The 21,625-nt window shown below is 43.7% G+C and overlaps 1 protein-coding gene across 1 annotated transcript in view; it reads right to left on the reverse strand.

The window, feature by feature from the left end:
- LOC122942209 (alpha-2-macroglobulin-like protein 1) overlaps nucleotides 1-21,625 on the reverse strand; it is a 288,592-nt gene that overhangs the window by 13,894 nt on the left and 253,073 nt on the right. The window contains exons 31-33 of the mRNA XM_044299708.1: nucleotides 13,100-13,227; nucleotides 12,780-12,870; nucleotides 12,047-12,115 (exon numbers count right to left, since the gene is read on the reverse strand). Of these exons, the coding sequence (XP_044155643.1) occupies nucleotides 12,047-12,115; nucleotides 12,780-12,870; nucleotides 13,100-13,227 (288 nt within the window). The remainder of the gene's footprint in view (nucleotides 1-12,046; nucleotides 12,116-12,779; nucleotides 12,871-13,099; nucleotides 13,228-21,625) is intronic.

Below are 21,625 nucleotides of genomic sequence, written 5' to 3' on the forward strand. Positions count from 1 at the left end.
ACTTCGAAGAGACTGGCCTGAAAGTGCTAAAAATGACCCCTCTTCCTCCTCCTCCTCCTCCTCCTCCTGGGCCACCTCCTCTTCCATCATCGCCCTAAGTGTTTTCTCAAGGAGACATAGAAGTGGTATTGTAACGCTGATAACGGTGTCATCGCCACTGGCCATGTTGGTGGAGTACTCGAAACAGCGCAACAGGGCACACAGGTCTCGCATGGAGGCCCAGTCATTGGTGGTGAAGTGGTGCTGTTCTGTAGTGCGACTGACCCGTGCGTGCTGCAGCTGAAACTCCACTATGGCCTGCTGCTGCTCGCACAGTCTGTCCAGCATGTGCAAGGTGGAGTTCCACCTGGTGGGCACGTCGCATATGAGGCGGTGAGCGGGAAGGCCGAAGTTACGCTGTAGCGCAGACAGGCGAGCAGCGGCAGGATGTGAACGCCGGAAGCGCGAACAGACGGCCCGCACTTTATGCAGCAGCTCTGACATGTCGGGGTAGTTGTGAATGAACTTCTGCACCACCAAATTCAGCACATGCGCCAAGCAAGGGATGTGCGTCAAATTGGCTAGTCCCAGAGCTGCAACGAGATTTCGCCCATTATCACACACCACCAGGCCGGGCTTGAGGCTCACCGGCAGCAACCACTCGTCGGTCTGTTGTTCAATACCCCGCCACAACTCCTGTGCGGTGTGGGGCCTGTCCCCCAAACATATGAGTTTCAGAATGGCCTGCTGACGTTTACCCCGGGCTGTGCTGAAGTTGGTGGTGAAGGTGTGTGGCTGACTGGATGAGCAGGTGGAAGAAGAGGAGGAGGAAGCCGAGAAGGAGGAGGTGGCAACAGGAGGCAAAGAATGTTGCCCTGCGATCCTTGGCGGCGGAAGGACGTGCGCCAAACAGCTCTCCGCCTGGGGCCCAGCTGCCACTACATTTACCCAGTGTGCAGTTAGGGAGATATAGCGTCCCTGGCCGTGCTTACTGGTCCACGTATCTGTGGTTAGGTGGACCTTGCTACAGATGGCGTTGCGCAGTGCACACTTGATTTTATCGGATACTTGGTTGTGCAGGGAAGGCACGGCTCTCTTGGAGAAGTAGTGCCGGCTGGGAACAACATACTGTGGGACAGCAAGCGACATGAGCTGTTTGAAGCTGTCTGTGTCCACCAGCCTAAATGACAGCATTTCATAGGCCAGTAGTTTAGAAATGCTGGCATTCAGGGCCAGGGATCGAGGGTGGCTAGGTGGGAATTTACGCTTTCTATCAAATGTTTGTGAGATGGAGAGCTGAACGCTGGCGTGTGACATGGTTGAGACGCTTGGTGACGGAGGTGGTGGTGGTGGTGTTGGTGGTACATCCCCTGTTTGCTGGGCGGCAGGTGCCAACGTTCCTCCAGAGGCGGAGGAAGAGGCCGAGGCGGCAGCAGCAGAATAGGCCGAGGCGGCAGCAGCAGAAGAGGTAGCAGGGGGAGCCTGAGTGACTTCCTTGGTTTTAAGGTGTTTACTCCACTGCAGTTCATGCTTTGCATGCAGGTGCCTGGTCATGCAGGTTGTGCTCAGGTTCAGAACGTTAATGCCTCGCTTCAGGCTCTGATGGCACAGCGTGCAAACCACTCGGGTCTTGTCGTCAGCACATTGTTTGAAGAAGTGCCATGCCAGGGAACTCCTTGAAGCTGCCTTTGGGGTGCTCGGTCCCAGATGGCGGCGGTCAGTAGCAGGCGGAGTCTCTTGGCGGCGGGTGTTCTGCTTTTGCCCACTGCTCCCTCTTTTGCTACGCTGTTGGCTCGGTCTCACCACTGCCTCTTCCTCCGAACTGTGAAAGTCAGTGGCACGACCTTCATTCCATGTGGGGTCTAGGACCTCATCGTCCCCTGCATCGTCTTCCACCCAGTCTTGATCCCTGACCTCCTGTTCAGTCTGCACACTGCAGAAAGACGCAGCAGTTGGCACCTGTGTTTCGTCATCATCAGAGACATGCTGAGGTGGTATTCCCATGTCCTCATCATCAGGAAACATAAGTGGTTGTGCGTCAGTGCATTCTATGTCTTTCACCGCTGGGGAAGGGCTAGGTGGATGCCCTTGGGAAACCCTGCCAGCGGAGTCTTCAAACAGCATAAGAGACTGCTGCATAACTTGAGGCTGAGACAGTTTCCCTGGTATGCATGGGGGTGATGTGACAGACTGATGGGGTTGGTTTTCAGGCGCCATCTGTGCGCTTTCTGCAGAAGACTGGGTGGGAGATAATGTGAACGTGCTGGATCCACTGTCGGCCACCCAATTGACTAATGCCTGTACCTGCTCAGGCCTTACCATCCTTAGAACGGCATTGGGCCCCACCATATATCGCTGTAAATTCTGGCGGCTACTGGGACCTGAGGTAGTTGGTACACTAGGACGTGTGGATGTGGCAGAACGGCCACGTCCTCTCCCAGCACCAGAGGGTCCACTAACACCACCACGACCATGTCCACGTCCGCGTCCCTTACTAGATGTTTTTCTCATTGTTATGGTTCACCACAACAACAAATATATTATTTGGCCCAATGTATTGTATTCAAATTCAGCGGGATATAAATTTGAGGCCTAGTATTTAGGCGCTGGGTAACCGGTATGGATTTAGTGACAGAATTAGACTTGGAAATGCACAGAAGCGTGTGTGTGAAGTTATTCTGAATGACCCTATGTGCACCTTGAATATTATATACCCTTTTTGGGATAGATTTCAAATAGCTCTGATATAGCAGGAACCACTAAATTATGAAATTGCTAAATTGGGAATTGTATTTCAACCCAGAACAAAAAATGTGCTTTGACGGACACTAAATATCTTGCCCAGCAACAACAGTACAGCGGTGGGTAACGAGAGATTTAGCAGGATATAAATTTGAGGCCTAGTATTTAGGCGCTGGGTGACAGGTATGGGTTTAGTGACAGAATTAGACTTGGAAATACACAGTAGCGGGTGTGTGTGAAGTTATTCTGAATGACCCAATGTGCACCTTGAATATTATATACCCTTTTAGGGATAGATTTCAAATAGCTCTGATATAGCAGAAACCACTAAATTATGAAATTGCTAAATTGGGAATTGTATTTCAACCCAGAACAAAAAATGTGCTTTGACGGACACTAAATATCTTGCCCAGCAACAACAGTACAGCGGTAACGAGAGATTTAGCAGGATATAAATTTGAGGCCTAGTATTTAGGCGCTGGGTGACAGGTATGGGTTTAGTGACAGAATTAGACTTGGAAATACACAGTAGCGGGTGTGTGTGAAGTTATTCTGAATGACCCAATGTGCACCTTGAATATTATATACCCTTTTAGGGATAGATTTCAAATAGCTCTGATATAGCAGAAACCACTAAATTATGAAATTGCTAAATTGGGAATTGTACTTCAACCCAGAACAAAAAATGTGCTTTGACGGACACTAAATAACTTTCCCAGCTACAACAGGACAGCGGTAACGAGAGATTTAGCGGGATATAAATTTGAGGCCTAGTATTTAGGCGCTGGGTGACAGGTATGGGTTTAGTGACAGAATTAGACTTGGAAATACACAGTAGCGGGTGTGTGTGAAGTTATTCTGAATGACCCTATGTGCACCTTCAATATGATCTACCCTTTTAGGGATAGATTTCAAATAGCTCTGATATAGCAGAAACCACTAAATTATGAAATTGCTAAATTGGGAATTGTATTTCAACCCAGAACAAAAAATGTGCTTTGACGGACACTAAATAACTTTCCCAGCTACAACAGGACAGCGGTAACGAGAGATTTAGCAGGATATAAATTTGAGGCCTAGTATTTAGGCGCTGGGTGACAGGTATGGGTTTAGTGACAGAATTAGACTTGAAAATACACAGTAGCGGGTGTGTGTGAAGTTATTCTGAATGACCCAATGTGCACCTTGAATATTATATACCCTTTTAGGGATAGATTTCAAATAGCTCTGATATAGCAGAAACCACTAAATTATGAAATTGCTAAATTGGGAATTGTACTTCAACCCAGAACAAAAAATGTGCTTTGACGGACACTAAATAACTTTCCCAGCTACAACAGGACAGCGGTAACGAGAGATTTAGCAGGATATAAATTTGAGGCCTAGTATTTAGGCGCTGGGTGACAGGTATGGGTTTAGTGACAGAATTAGACTTGAAAATACACAGTAGCGGGTGTGTGTGAAGTTATTCTGAATGACCCAATGTGCACCTTGAATATTATATACCCTTTTAGGGATAGATTTCAAATAGCTCTGATATAGCAGAAACCACTAAATTATGAAATTGCTAAATTGGGAATTGTACTTCAACCCAGAACAAAAAATGTGCTTTGACGGACACTAAATAACTTTCCCAGCTACAACAGGACAGCGGTAACGAGAGATTTAGCGGGATATAAATTTGAGGCCTAGTATTTAGGCGCTGGGTGACAGGTATGGGTTTAGTGCCAGAATTAGACTTGGAAATACACAGTAGCGGGTGTGTGTGAAGTTATTCTGAATGACCCAATGTGCACCTTGAATATTATATACCCTTTTAGGGATAGATTTCAAATAGCTCTGATATAGCAGAAACCACTAAATTATGAAATTGCTAAATTGGGAATTGTATTTCAACCCAGAACAAGAAATGTGCTTGAACGGACACTAAATAACTCGCCCAGCTACAGCACTAGGGACAGATTTAGCGGGATATAAATTTGAGGCCTAGTATTTAGGCGCTGGGTGACAGGTATGGGTTTAGTGACAGAATTAGACTGGGATATGGCCAAAAAATAACCACACTATTGCTGGTTAAATGCACTTGGTGACGGGCGCAGCTTGCCCCTGATGTAGTATATGGCCAAAAAATGAACAGACTATTGCTGGTTAAATGCACTTGGTGTCACAGCTTGACCAACCACACTACTGAGGGTTAAATGCACTTGGTGACGGGCGCAGCTTGCCCCTGATGTAGTATATGGCCAAAAAATTAACAGACTATTGCTGGTTAAATGCACTTGGTGTGACAGCTTCACCCTGATGTAGGCTTTAGCCAGAAAACAACCACACCATTGAGGGTTAAATGCACTTGGTGACAGGCGCAGCTTGCCCCTGATTTTGTATATGGCCAAAAAATGAACAGACTATTGCTGGTTAAATGCACTTGGTGTGACAGCTTCACCCTGATGTAGGCTTTAGCCAAAAAACAACCACACCATTGAGGGTTAAATGCACTTGGTGACAGGCGCAGCTTGCCCCTGATTTTGTATATGGCCAAAAAATGAACAGACTATTGCTGGTTAAATGCACTTGGTGTGACAGCTTCACCCTGATGTAGGCTTTAGCCAAAAAACAACCACACCATTGAGGGTTAAATGCACTTGGTGACAGGCGCAGCTTGCCCCTGATTTTGTATATGGCCAAAAAATGAACAGACTATTGCTGGTTAAATGCACTTGGTGTGACAGCTTCACCCTGATGTAGGCTTTAGCCAAAAAACAACCACACCATTGAGGGTTAAATGCACTTGGTGACAGGCGCAGCTTGCCCCTGATTTTGTATATGGCCAAAAAATGAACAGACTATTGCTGGTTAAATGCACTTGGTGTGACAGCTTCACCCTGATGTAGGCTTTAGCCAAAAAACAACCACACCATTGAGGGTTAAATGCACTTGGTCGCAGCTTGTGCTGGCGCACCACAAGACACAAAATGGCCGCCGATCACCCCAGAAAAATGTGACTGACAAACGGTCTGGGCAGCCTAAAAACAGTGAGCAATTGAGGATCAGCAGCTCAATGATCCACAGCTGCAGATCGATCAGTTAATCAAGTCCTTTGGAGGAGTTAATCTGCCTAATCTCGCCCTACTGTCGCAGCCGCAACCTCTCCCTACGCTAATCAGAGCAGAGTGACGGGCGGCGCTATGTGACTCCAGCTTAAATAGAGGCTGGGTCACATGGTGCTCTGGCCAATCACAGCCATGCCAATAGTAGGCATGGCTGTGATGGCCTCTTGGGGCAAGTAGTATGACGCTTGTTGATTGGCTGCTTTGCAGCCTTTCAAAAAGCGCCAAGAAAGCGTCACAAAAGCGCCAAGAAAGCGACGAACACCGAACCCGAACCCGGACTTTTACGAAAATGTCCGGGTTCGGGTCCGTGTCACGGACACCCCAAAATTCGGTACGAACCCGAACTATACAGTTCGAGTTCGCTCATCCCTAGTATCGTGGATGATTGTTTTTCTTGTGCTCTGGCAGCAGGCACAGTTTCAACATGCCCAGGGCCACGGCCTTTGCGTGCATCATTAGCATCACGGCCACTTCCCCGTCCCTTACTGCTCACCTTCTTCATATTAAATGTGATATATGCTTGAGAGTATGTCACACGTACAGTAGCGTAGGATTTGGAAGTGTATGCGCAAACAAATTTAAAAAGGTATTTTCGATGTGGAAACGTCACACAGGAGATATCCCGCAGATAATGTCAATACTGTAACCAGCGGCTAATAAAAAATTACAGGGAATGTTACAGGTATTTTGGATTAGGAAATGTTATACAGGAGAGGTACCACTGCTAATGTCACTATCCGCAGCGTCTACGGAAAAAATACACTGTATGTCACAGATAAAAATTTTATGTGCACACTTTACACTGGAGATGTGGCACTGGTAATGTCACTGTTAGAAGCGGACAGCGTCTATGGAAAAATGTACACTGGATGTCACAGATATTTTTGGGATGTGCACACTAGGGTTGTGGCACCATCAATACCCAATCGATACTTTTGCCTGGTATAATAGTAACATAGTACATAAGGCCGAAAAAAATGACATTTGTCCATCCAATTCGGCCCGTCATCCTGCAAGTTGGTCGACCTCAATACCATGATTTGTCTTTTTTCGATACTAGGCTTCGCTATTGCACAGTCTAGTATCTGAGAACAATGAGAGCGCTGCTTGAAACAACCCTAGCGCACACTTTACACTGCATATGTAGCGCAGCTAATGTCACTGTCCGCAGCGGACACTGTCTATGGAAAAAGTATATTGGATGTCACAGATATTTTTTGGATGTGCACACTTTACACAGGAGATGTGGCGCAGCTAATATCGCTGTCTGCGGCGGCCTAACTATTGCACGCAGGATGCGCTAAAAATGGATATTGCTGCCACGTCTTTAAAGTTTTAGAAATTTAGCACAGGTTGCGCTAAAAATATATATTGCTGCTGCCACACACAATACTCCTTAAAAGGACGTTTAGGTTTCTGAAAAGTTTTTCTATATCACTCCATACACTGTCTGTCCCTTCCTCAGTACAGCTCTCCCTGACTAAAACTGAGCCAAATGCGCGTCATCGGGTGCTATATAGCACCAGATAACGCGTTCCGGCCAGCCAATTACTGTAATGCCAGTAACCAACATGGCTATGGCATTACAGTGAAGGCAGTACTTACCTGCACATTTATTGGTTGCGTAGCAGTGAAGAAACATGCAGGGAGGAGACTCGAGCATTGCGCTCGAGCACATGAGGTATTCGGCCGAATATCGCCATATGCCGAGCATCGAGATACTAGAGCCGAACTGGTGTTTGGCAGAGCATGCTCGATCAACACTACTAAAGACCAGTAGTTGTGGCTACTTATCATCGAGGAATCTCTGGTGTTCTTAGAGGTAACCTTATGGGTGATTTTGAGCTTTTAACAAGTGATGACCTTTCCTCAGGAAAGGCCATCAGTATCTGATCTGACACTCTGTACCCCCGCCGTTACTCAGGCACCAGAATCACCCAGTTCCGGCCACTGTGTTGTGAACCGATCTTGTTACTGCAGTGCGGCTCTGATTCATTTCAATAGAATCAGCACTAAAGTAATGAGTTCTTTCCACTACACAGTAGACAGAGCTGTGTACTTCCCATTCAAACTTGTAGTGCCAGAGGTACGGGGCACCTGAGTGGCGGGGGTGTGGGGTTCTGGAAAAAAGCTGAAATGCCCAACTTAAAGGCTATTCATATATTTAATCTTATAAAGAAAGTGACTTTTTAAAATTAACTTTATTATACTAGAAAGGGTATAGGTATATATATATACCACACGAAATGTGCAAAGAGACATGCAAATGCTTGCCCAGGGTTACCACTAAAACACCCCAAATGAAGAAAGGAGATCCTGACTCATTTCACCTACAACTTTTTAGGCTCATCAGGGGGTGATCTCAAAACAGGTCATAAAGATATAAATATGATACTTAGCTCAAGGCTGGATATAAATGGTATTGCCGACCACCAAAGATATGGCTGTCCTACTGTAGGTACCTATAGAGTATATATATATATTCAAATAAGTAAAAAAAAACAGCATCATCTAGGGAAAATATACATTCATAGAGAGCTTGGATACATCCAATCAGAAAGAAAAACCTACTCACATGTGGACAGATGATACAGTCCCAAAACCAAATTGCTTGAGCCATAGTATACCTGGCCGCAGTCGCGCTATTTATTCAAACCGATGCGCTTGCCCAGAGCTTACGTCCGGACGCCAGTGATCTACTTCCGGTATTTAGACCGCACTTTGAAGCGCACCGCCTTACTTCCTATGTAACTTCCGGTGAAATGGAACACAACGTGAACCGTACGTTGTTACTGTGCGTCAAACCCAGGGACCGGAAATTCTTATACATCACTTCCAGTTTTACGATGGAACGCATACTGGAACGCAAATTGTGTTCAAAGACACCATGGATAACATAACAATAGTATATACATTATTCATACATAGTCTTATTAACAATGTATTAATCATAAATGAAAGAGACGTCCATATTTTTAATATTAGCGACTGAAATTGGCCAGGAACATAGAGGGACATACACTAACAAATGTCTCCCATGATTATAATGGATAATCACCAAAAGATGTCATACACTTGGGTCACCCCCTCGATATCAACAATGAAGGGGAAAAGACATCAAATAGTTAAGATATGGCAAACTAATATTTGTTCGCCAATTACCAAATGCTTTACGCATCTATATTGCCAGTAAAAAGGCCACATACGAATACTGAAGCAGAATGCATATTAAATGAACCAGGGATTCAAATATAACACGTAAAAGTTAGTCTTTCATTGAGACCAAGGGGGGACTGGGACTGAAATCGATAGATCCATGTTGTTTCTTTTTGGATGATCTTCTTCTGTCTCATCCCTAGATCTTGGTACCAGAAGGTCCTCCCTCTTCCTAGACTCAGCAAACTGAAAAGACTCTTTCAGAAGGTTTAATGGATAACCTCTCTGTGCCAGTCTGTTTTTAAATTTTTGGGATTCTGAATAAAAGTTACCCCCAGAAGAACAATTTCTGCGAACCCGCAGATACTGTCCCCTGGGAATACCCCTTTTAACAGCAGGGGGGTGGTGACTATCCCAATGAAGGATACTGTTGGTGGCTGTAGGTTTCCGGTATACTGACGTGCTTAGGGTCCCCTCAGTTTTTCTTACAACCACATCAAGAAACTTAATTTGTTCTGTCTGAGTTTCATAAGTGAAACTCAGGCCGATATCATTTTGATTCAGGATGTTAATAAACTTCTGCAAAGAATATATGCTACCCTCCCAGATCAGGAACACATCGTCAATATAACGAGTCCAAAAAGCGATATTGTCATTCCACCATTGGTGCTGATCTGGGAAGACGTATTTATCCTCCCACCAGCCCAGGAAGAGATTGGCGTAAGTCGGGGCACATAAACTCCCCATCGCCACCCCCCTGAGCTGGTGGTAGAAAGAACCATTGAACAGAAACAATTATGAGTCAATATTCCAAGAGACGTAAAATAAATTCATTATGCAAGTAAAACTGGGTCCCTCTGGTGTTTAAGAAATAGGAAATAGCTCCAATTCCTCTATCATGTGGGATAGACGTGTAAAGTGATTCCACATCTATACTGGCTAAGATACTATTGGGGTTAATAGTAAGGGTTTCTATTTTGCAAAGAAAATCCATTGTATCTCTAGTAAAAGATGGTAAGGTCCAGACAAAATCTTGAAGGACCTTATCAAGATAGATTCCACTATGATGTATCAGGGAATCTATGCCGGATACAATTGGAAGACCCTTAAGAGGGTGTACCCCTTTATGTATCTTAGGTAAACAATAAAAGGTTGCAGTTTGAGGGGCTTTTGGAAGTAAGTAGTCAAATTCAGTTTTATTGATGATTCCCTGTTGTAATCCCTCGACCAGGATTGTGTTCAGGTCTGCAAGAAGCAGGTTGGTTGGATCTGAGGACATTTTTCTATAGCTATTCTTATCATTTAATAGTGCCAAACACATTTGTTGATTTCAGTCCCGGTCCCCCCTTGGTCTCAATGAAACACTAACTTTCACGTGTATTATTTGAATCCCTGGTTAATTTAATATACATTCTTATCTGCATTCGTATCTGGCCTTTTTACTGGCAATATAGATGCGTAAAGCATTTGGTAATTGGCAACCAAATATTAGTTTGCTATATCTTAACTATTTGGTGTCTTTTCTCCTTCATTGTTGATATCGAGGGGGTGACCCAAGTGTATGACATCTTTTGGTGATTATCCATTATAATCATGGGAGACATCTGTTAGTGTATGTCCCTCTATGTTCCTGGCCAATTTCAGTTGCTAATATTAAAATATGGACGTCTCTTTCATTTATGATTAATACATTGTTAATAAGACTATGTATGAATAATGTATATACCATTGTTATGTTATCCATGGCGTCTTTCAACGCAATTTGTGTTCCAGTATGCGTTCCATCGTAAAACCGGAAGTGATGTATAAGAACTTCCGGTCTCTGGGTTTGACGCACAGTAACAACGTACGGTTCACGTTGTGTTCCATTTCACCGGAAGTTACCTAGGAAGTAAGGCGGTGCGCTTCAAAGTGCGTTCCAAATGCCGGAAGTAGATCACTGGCGTCCGGAAGTAGGCTCTGGGCAAGCGCACCGGTTAGAATAAATAGCGCGACTGCGGACAGGTATACTATGGCTCAAGCAATTTGGTTTTGGGACTGTATCATCTGTCCACATGTGAGTAGGTTTTTCTTTCTGATTGGATGTATCCGAGCTCTCTGTGAATGTATATTTTCCCTAGATGATGCCTTTTTTTTTTACTTATTTGAATATATATATACTCTATATGTACCTACAGTAGGACAGCCATATCTTTGGTGGTCGGCAAAACCATTTATATCCAGCCTTGAGCTAAGTATTATATTTATATCTTTATGACCTGTTTTGAGATCACCCCCTGATGAGCCTAAAAAGTTCTAGGTGAAACGAGTCAGGGTCTCCTTTCTTCATTTGGGGTGTTTTAGTGGTAACCCTTTTTTTGGGGGTGACCATTGGCACCCATCATTGAATTATCATCCCCTTTTTAGGGTCTTAACAGGGACTGGATAGTACTAAGTTTGGGGACAGGGAACCTCCACCATCAGGGGGTCACCCTGGCCTAAGAAGTCTGTAGGGCAATTAGGGTGAGATTTATCTACCCCTGCCTTTCTATAGACATTTTGTTTTCCTCGATTCTCCTTGTCTATCCTGTAACTATGGATGTCTTCTTAGGGGTTTTTACTTTCATGTAAGGAATTCAAGCATTTGCATGTCTCTTTGCACATTTTGTGTGGTATATATATACCTATACCCTTTCTAGTATAATAAAGGTAATTTTAGAAAGTCACTTTCTTTATATGATTAATCTCTTTTGATTTATACGTGACAGGATATCCATTTAATAATTCTAAACGGTTTATGGTGTTTTCCTATTCATATATTTGATTGATTAGCGTAGAAGATTGCTAAGGTGAGGAGAGGGTAGAGATGGAGATCAAGCTCAAGACAAGCTCTCTACAGCCTGCAGAATGTGAAGCTGCTACAGAGGCTGCAGATATCAAACAATGTAGTTTTTTTTAAATAAAACGTTATTGCAAAAATACTTGTGCATTTAAGTTATAAAAGTTATAAAAATAATCTTTTACAAGCCTTTAACAAACTAGCAACATCAGAGTTAAAATGCAGTGATGATAATACGGACCTGGTCCAAGTACAAAGTCACCACATCAGTCTGGATTTCACTTCTCTTTACTAACTTGTCCTGCTCCAGCTGTGAAGAAAAGATGGTATTACAAATGGTTTTGCAGTGGAAGGAACACATTTTAATAATGCAATCTATTAATATTTGATATGGGTTCAGCATTATTTCTGCACAGGAGGACCTTAGTTTAGCAGCAATTTTTTATTTTAAGAAACCGATTGTTTTATTGGATTAAATTCAGTCTGATTTCTGTAGACCCTAAATGGTGGCCTTTAGGTTTGTACCATATTATGATTCCCAGATTATTACAGAATGTAAAGTATTTTCCTTCTTTTCTTAAAATCTCACAAGAGGTGTAAGCCAATGCTCTTGTAATTTGACGGTCATGAATCTCCTCCAGCCATGTACCATTTATAATACTCGTTTCTTCCAGGTGTCTTTTTGGGACATTCAGGCAACCAGGCCTGGGAAAGACTGCTGCTTCTGCATCTCCATAATTATGCCCATATTTTTCTAAAGATATTCACAATGAGGAGACTCCCAAGTGCAGTCTACACTACAGTGCAGGTTCAGTGACCAGCCATTGTGAAACTGCAGCTTCCTGCATGGTCCATTGACTTCATGTGTGTATGGTGGAAGTTGTAGTTTCACAGTCACTGGAGTGCTTGTGGTTCCTTACCTCTGGTGTAATCATTGGGTTCTGTATAAAGAGGTGCTTAATTCTGTCACTTACTTTCTTTACTGTGCTCTTCACCGGAATGTAGCCAGACAACATCTTGACTTCAATAACGGCCATGTTCGATTTCTCCCGAGTACCGGTATAACTGTAAGAATAGAAATCCAGACATGACATGTACATTCATACATTTATACCCATTTTGGTTAATATGAGAAGAAAATTGACAGCATTGAGAATATTTAGTATTTAGGTGTAACTGTTTTATAGATTTTGATAGATAAATTAATTGGTCATGATTAAACATTACCATACATGGTATATAAGAGTAGAAGAATAAAAAAAAAAAAAAAAAAAAAAAACACAAGAAAACTCACGAGGTGGTTATAAGAATTTCAAATTTCGACACAGGATCCCCCAGACATTCTCTTCTTGAAGATGATTTTACACTTAAAGAGAAGATGGCCTCAACTTTTGGAGGAGGGATATTGTACCTTAATACGGCCTGTGATAAAAAAAAAAAAAAATTTCCATCAAAAAAGGAATAGATCTATAGCACCATAGGAAAGCATATCATCCCAATTCACATTCAGATGCAGAACACTGTATATAATGTTCTGCAGGCAACTAAGTATGATACCTTTATAGGGTTTGTTTATTAACCTTTTAGGCCATAGGCATTTGCGGATCCACAACACATGGGCACCGTTCCGTGGCCATTCCGCATCACGGATGCGGACACATTCATTTCAATGGGTCCGCAAATCCGGAGATGCAGAATGGAAGAACAGAACGGAACACTACCAAAGCACTATGGAGTGTGCGGTCCACAGCACGGGCTTCACACGGTCATGTGAACGAGCCCAAAGGGTAGGTTCACATCATGTTTTATGCCTCTATTTGACATATTTCTTACAAAAAAGGCTACAAAAACGCAGCACACCACGTTCTTCTATCCTGCACAGTTCAGTAAAAAGAAAGGAACTCTATGGTTAATGGATGCCACTGTCTGAGGCATCTGTTTAACGTATATGTTTTTGGTACACCTTAAACGGATGGGAAAAACGTTATGTGAACCCACCCTAAGAAATGTATAAAATATCAAAAGTATATGACATAAATGTCTTAAAGCTACCGTTTCCACTTCAAGTCCACCCACTTATTGGAAGCATGGGGTGGGAAGGTGACCTTCCACTTCCAATAATCACTCCAAAGAGGAGAAGACTATGCATGAATCTGGCTCTCTCCATCATATTGTAGGTCAAGGTAACAGTCCATGAGAGGACAGGATACTTGTATCAACTGAGGATGGTGATATAGTTGAGTTCAGGAGGGCACCTGCTACCGTTGGCCAGTTGCATAAGTACCTGATGATCCTAGCATTAATTAATGCTTGGAGCATTAGATCACTATGTACCCGGCAGGCGACCATAAGAAGTGGCCCCTTGAGCATCGGCACACAGGGTAATTTCCCTGTAAGGCCTATGGCCAGTCAACTCCTATAACTGTCTATCATTTCTAAGCCCCAGATACATGGAAGACCACCTCTCTAACTCGTGTACTCCTTTCTAGAGTGGCAAACAGGGATCAAGAGACCACTTTTCTTCTGGTATATAAGGGAACTAGAGATAGCTACACATTGAACCATTATTACTTGCCCATGCCTGATGCTAAACTATGTGCCACTCCTTCTGACATGACAACCTGTGTCCAAACACAGAATTGCATTGTGCACTAGATGTGTCTCATGCACTTAGCTTGTGTCTTGGTTTTGCGGTATTGCCAATTTCTACTGAAATCTGCCTTGTTGCAGAAAAAAGCAGCAAGCGTACATTCATACAGTATGACCATATTCAGTCAAGCTTCTATTTTGCCAAAATTACTGCAGATTAGATATCATCTCCCATGTGAGTACACTGTAAGAGAAAAACTAACAGGATTTGGACAGAAGTGAAATCTCAAGGATGCCTTTATATGAATAGAATTTATCAGTGATTAGCAGCAGGGACAATATTAAAATTCGCAATATTTTGCAAATATTTGGGCGAATATTCGTCATATATTTGAGTAAAAAAGTAATAGAAAGGGCTAGAGGGCTGCAAAATGCAGCAAAATGTGGTTAAGAGCATGGCAAGTGCTCTGCAAACAAATATAGATAGGGAAGAGACTTAAAATAACAAAATACGTAAAAATAAAAAATAATAATCTTGCTCTAAGAGGAGGAGGTCCATATGGAGTAGGAGGTTGAGGAGGCGGTGGATGTGGCATTGTAGGTGGAAGCGGTGGTGGAGGAGGAGTTAGCCAACACTGGTTTTTGTTTTTTATTTTTATTTGTTGTTTAAATTTGGGTAGACCCCAAAACATTGGGAAATATAAAAAAATAAAACAAAGAGAAAGTGCTCTAGAGTACAACAATGACTGGGTGAGGCCGGTGTACATGTCAATTCTGCACAAGGTACAGACAAGTCCTGTGGGATCCCTGCCTGGTTAATTTTAATGAACTTGAGCTTGTCCACATTGGCTGTGGACAGGCGGCTGCGCTTGTCTGTGATTACCCCCTCCTGCCGTGCTAAACAAACGTTCAGACAATACACTGGCTGCAGGGCAGGCCAGCACCTCCAAGGCTTAAAGGGCAAGCTCAGGCCATGTGCCCAATTTGGAGACCCAGAAGTTAAAGGGGGCAGACCCATCAGTCAGTACGTGTAGGGGTGTGCACACATACTGCTCAACCATTTCGCACGTCCCCATGACGTCCACAATCCAATTGGATATCTTCCCTATCAACGTTCGATGTTCTTTTATGCGCCTACCATGGTGATCACGGGTAACGGAGAATTAGGGTTCCATGCTAGAGAGGGAGTGTGAGAAGGGGATACCACACCCAAGGGAGGTCAATGGCTGAAATATGATCGGGCGGAAATGTGGGACAAGTTATTGAAGCAGAAGCATCCAAGTAAAGGAGGGGGCGCTCAACAATTACTCACTCCCGACTCGGGGAGGTAGTGAAGATAAATAACAATACAGGACTCTTAAGATGCCCTGTTATTGAAATGAGTAATACAAAATTACAGGGAATGTCACAGCAGTATTTTGGATTAGGAAACGCTAGACAGGAGAGGCCCTGCTGCCGCTTTGTTGACTCTAGATAACTTCTGCCTGATTGCACGTCCCTGTGACGTCTACGATCCAATTGGATATCTTACCTATCAACTTTCAATGTTCTTTTATGCGGAATCAGGGTCCCCTGCCGGAGAGAGAGCCTGAGATAAGGATACCACATCCAAGGGAGGTCAATGGCTGAAATGTGATCGGGCGTAAATGTGGGACAAGTTATTAAATTAAATTCAGCACATGCACCAGGCAAGGGATGTGCGTCAAACCAGCTAGGCCCAGAGCTGCTACGAGATTTTGCCCATTATCGCACACCACCAGGCCGGGCTTGAGGCTCACTGGCACCAACCACTCATCAGTCTGTTGTTCCATGCCCATCCACAGCTCCTGCGCAGTGTGGGGCTTGTCCCCCAAACAGATCATTTTAAAAACTGCCTGCTGTCGTTTACCCCTGGCTGTGCTGAAGTTGGTGGTGAAGGTGTTGCGCTGACCAGATGAGGAGGCGGTAGAGGTTGAGGAAGTGGAGAAGGAAGCAACAGGAGGCAAAAAGAAATGTCCTGCAATCCTCGGTTGTGGAAGGACATGCACCAAACTGCTATCCGCCTCAGGCCCAGCTGCCACTGCATTTTCCCAGTGTGCTGTTATGGAGATATAACGTCCCTGACTGTGCTTACTGGTCCACGTTTCTGTAGTTAGGTGGACCTTGCCACAGATGGCGTTGTGCATTGCACACCTGATTTTTTTTCCACCACTTGGTTGTGAAGGGAAGGGATGGCTCACCTGGAAAAGTAGTGGCGGCTGGGCACAACGTACTGTGGGACAGCCACCGCCATCAGATTCTTAAAGCTGTCTGTGTCCACCAGACGGAATGACAGCATTTCAAAGGCCAGTAATTTTGAAATGCTGGCATTAAGGGCCAGGGATCGCTGGTGGGTAGGGGGGTACTTCCTCTTTCACTCCAGTGTTTGGGAGATAGACAGCTGAATGCTTCCATGGGACATTGTGGAGATGCTTGGTTTGCATGGTGGCAGGTGCCACTGTCACTCCAGAAGGGGTTGAAGAGGCCGAGACTGCAGCAGAAGAGGAAGCAGGAGGAGCCAGAGACCTTTCTTGGTTTTTGAGGTGTCTACTCTGTGATGAGGGTACCCCAAGTAGAGTCCCTTATTAAATATACACACACAGGCCTAGAGGCCCCCTTTATTCTGCTTTAAAAGATAAATATTCTCTTGCTTGGAGCTGAATCCTAGTAATTAAAAATGACACTTCCCCCGTCATAAAGATAAGGATGGGAGCTTCAAAAACACCCCTGCCTCCGCGTAAAATACTGGATCCTGGGATAACATTAGCCAGACATTCTGACTACAGTCCCAGCAGGCGACCAGAGAGATGGGAAAGCGACCTATGGAGGAACTCAAACATAGTCATTTTTCATATCTCTTGTCGTAGGCATATTCTGCACTGGCTAAGGCCGTATTCAACCTCCGTGGACCAGTGCGATCATTGAGATATTAACAGTATGTACTTGTGCCCTTGAAAGTCTGAAAAGCCAGCTTTAAGCCATCCTGGATAACCACATGCCCCAGCAGAGTAAAGTTTGGTCTTGTTAGACTCGTAAAATCATAAGGGTCATTTATACATGAATGTCATAGCTGTATTTAGTGGTTCCACAGAACTGTGGGCTCAGCCAGAATAAGGACATTCTGGGCTGACCTTAGCTGGGTCATGAATCTTGCTGACACCTCCTCGACACTGCCTACACATTCGTACCAATGAATTACTATTACGTTGAATTATTATTATCTAGAATAGTAATTTTTCTGTAAATGTATATATGCACTGTTTTTCCTTTCACCTTTTATTAAAAGATTGAAAAATCTAATTTGCTAAGTCTTCTGTGTTTTAAGCAAAGGAATTAACTAATCCTGTCTCTGAAGAGAGTAACGTTACCATTTTGTGCGAGAAAGGTCATTTTGATTGTTGCTTGGCTGAATGATTGCGATCGGTCAGGAAGAGGGAGCTGCTTCATTCCCTGCGTGAGGGTGAGTGACCGGTAGTCGGTTCGTGTGCCGTTAAAACACGTGATGGCAGTATACCGAATTGTATCTATAAAGGGTTAACCGGAAGTTAACCACCCCTTGTCACATGCGGTATCCGTCTGCGTACAGGTACGTTCGTGACATACTTCACTGCAGCTCGTGCTTTGCAGGTTGTGCTCAGGTTGAGAACGTTTATGCCTCGCTCCAGGCTCTGATTGCACAGCGTGCAAACTACTCGTGTATTGTCGTCAGCACATTGTCTAAAAAACTGCCATGCCAGGGTACTCCTCTGAGATGGCTTTGGTGTGCTCGGTCCCTTGCTGCGGTGGGCAGTAGCAGGCGTACTGTCTAGGAGACGACTGCTCCGCTTTTGCACCCTGCTCCCTCGTTACCGGTACGTCATGTGTAGTTCCGATCACCGCAGCAGGCACCCTGGGACAATGCGCAGGGGGGATGACGTACAGCTATGTCATTGGACGTGAGGGGGTTAATGATAGGTGCACTAAGTATTGTTATGACATCCTACCACTATGTCTGGTAACATGTATGTATGGATAGCAGAGAAATATCTCTCATATGCACATTGCACAGGCATTTTACTGTCTCACAGTGCATACCCCACACTATACAGTCATGTGAAAAAATTAGGACACCCTTTGAAAGCATGTGGTTTTTTGTAACATTTTTAATAAAAGGTTATTTCATCTCCGTTTCAACAATACAGAGAGATTAAAGTAATCCGACTAAACAAAGAAAACTGAAGAAAAGTCTTTTCAAGATCTTCTGTAAATGTCATTCTACAAAAATGCCTATTGTAACTGAGGAAAAAGATAGGACACCCTTGCCCCTAATAGCGAGTGTTACCTCCTTTGGCTGAAATAACTGCAGTGAGACGGTTCTTGTAGCCATCTACCAGTCTTCGACATCGGTCTGAGGAAATTTTACCCCACTCCTCAATGCAGAACTTTTTCAGCTGTGAGATGTTTGAGGGGTTTCTTGCACGTACAGCCCTTTTCAAGTCACCCCACAGCATCTCAATGGGATTCAAATCTGGACTTTGACTTGGCCATTCCAGGACTCTCCATTTCTTCTTTTTCAGCCAATCTTTGGTTGATTTACTAGTATGTTTTGGGTCATTGTCATGTTGCATGGTCCAGTTCCGCTTCAGCTTTAATTTTCTAACTGATGGTCTCACATGTTCTTCAAGCACCTTCTGATACACAGTAGAATTCATCGTGGATTCTATGATGGTGAGCTGACCAGGTCCTGCTGCAGCAAAGCAGCCCCAAACCATGACACTTCCACCTCCATGCTTCACAGTTGGTATGAGGTTCTTTTCTTGGAATGCTGTGTTTGGTTTACGCCAAACATGTCCTCTGCTGTTGTGTCCAAATAATTCAATTTTGGACTCATCTGTCCAAAGAACATTATTCCAGAAGTCCTGGTCTTTGTCAACTTTATCTCTGGCAAATGTCAGTCTGGCCTCGATGTTTCTCTTGGAAAGCAAAGGTTTCCTCCTTGCACACCTCCCATGCAAGTTAAACTTGTACAGTCTCTTTCTGATTGTAGAGGCATGTACTTCTACATCAACAGTAGCCAGAGCCTGCTGTAGTTCTCGAGATGACACTTTAGGGTTTTTGGAGACCTCTTTTAGCATCTTGCGGTCTGCTCTTGGGGTGAACTTGCTGGGGCGACCAGTCCTGGGCATGTTGGCAGTTGTTTTGAAAGCCCTCCACTTGTAGACTATCTTCCGGACAGTGGAATGGCTGATTTCAAAATCTTTTGAGATCTTTTTAAATCCCTTCCCAGACTCATAGGCTGCTACAATCTTTTTTCTGAAGTCCTCTGACAGCTCTTTTGCTCTCACCATGGTGCTCACTCTCACTTCAACAGTCAGGAGCACACCAAACTAAATGTCTGAGGTTTAAATAGGGCAAGCCTCATTCAACATGCAGAGTAACGATCTACTAATTATGTGCACCTGGTGTGATATACCTGTGTGAGATCTGAGCCAATTTAAGAGGGAATACATGTGAGGGTGTCCTATCTTTTTCCTCAGTTAGAATAGGCATTTTTGTAGAATGACATTTACAGAAGATCTTGAAAAGACTTTTCTTCAGTTTTCTTTGTTTAGTTGGATTACTTTAATCTCTCTGTATTGTTGAAACGGAGATGAAATAACCTTTTATTAAAAATGTTACAAAAAACCACATGCTTTCAAAGGGTGTCCTAATTTTTTCACATGACTGTATACCCCACACCGCATACCCCATAGTGTATATCCCTCCCCCCCACACACACACAGTCTTTGGATTCTTATATGCGTCCGGTTGGTCAGGAGAAGTAATGTTTGACCGCCATTATTTGTTGGTTCATTTAGCGTTACCCAGAGTGCACCACGGGGAAGCGGACCCACTGTACACCCCATACTGTACCGTCACCTCACTAGACAGGTACACCTCTCCTCAGATGGTCAATACCCCACACACATACAATTTTAATATAATCTGATTTTATAAATTTTACTTTCAAACACTCAAATATTTTTTGTTGTGTTGAGATGATGACATTCATTTCTAATACTTTTATTTTAAAAATTTGGGATTATATGGTTGCATTTTTATCCTGCAGTGAATGTTACAGATAAAATACGACACCATGTGCCGCTTGGAGAAGCAGCAGAACCTGCGAAAAATAGCTTACGAGCTATATCGTAACCACGATGGAAAGCACAGGCGGATGGCCATTATTAAGTTCACATATGCAGTGCAGATGCACTTAAAAAATGGGTATATGTTGCCCACTGAACTAAAAGAACAGGAATAAATTATTGTCCCTGGCACATATGCAGTGCTGGTGCATTGAACTTGCACAAAATGGCCACCGACACCCACCTAACTAACAGACTGATAAAACTTATTTTTCTGTGTCACTGGGCTCAGGGCAGGGTACAAAAATGTTGCATTGCACCCACACAAAAAAAAATGCTATAGATCGCAGAGTTAACAACAAGTTCTGATTAGGGTTGCGCGAACTAAACTTTAGGATTTTTGGACCTGAACCAGAACTTTTCAGTAAAAGTTCGGGTTCGGTGTTGACGCTTTTTAAAAGGCTGCAGAGTAGCCAATCAACAAGCGTTTAACTTGTGTGCCCTTAGAAGCCATCACAGCCATGCCTACTAATGGCATGGCTGTGATTGGCCAGTGCAGCATGTGACCCAGCCTATATATAAGCTGGAGTCACGTAGCGCTGCACGACACTCTGCTCTTATTAGTGTAGGGATAGGATGCTGCTGCAGTGAGGGAGAGAATAGGAAAGAATCTATTATCAGAAGTGCTTGTTAACTCAGCGATCTACAGCGATTTTGTTTTCTGGGTGCAGTGCACAATTTTTTTTACCCTGCCCTGAGCCCAGTGACACAGAAAAATAACTTTTATCTGTCTGTTAGTTAGGTGATAGTTGGCTGAAATTTTATGCAAGTTCAGTGCACCAACACAGCATATGTGCATTTGTGACAGTCAAGTACAAGCTTGAAATACTGCAATTATATTCTGGGTTTAATTAAAATCACTCATTTTTTGTAAGACCCTACATCTGGGGCCTTTGCTGCATTTGTCACAGTGAAATACAAGCTTAAAATACTGCAATAATATTCTGAGCTAAAAAAAAAAAACACCCGTTTTTGGCAATACCCTACATCTGGGGCCTGTGCTGGATTTGTCACAGTGAAATACAAGCATGAAATACTGCAATTAT

The sequence above is a fragment of the Bufo gargarizans genome, chromosome 6 (assembly GCF_014858855.1).
Source record: "Bufo gargarizans isolate SCDJY-AF-19 chromosome 6, ASM1485885v1, whole genome shotgun sequence".
Classification (NCBI taxonomy): Eukaryota; Metazoa; Chordata; class Amphibia; order Anura; family Bufonidae; genus Bufo; species Bufo gargarizans.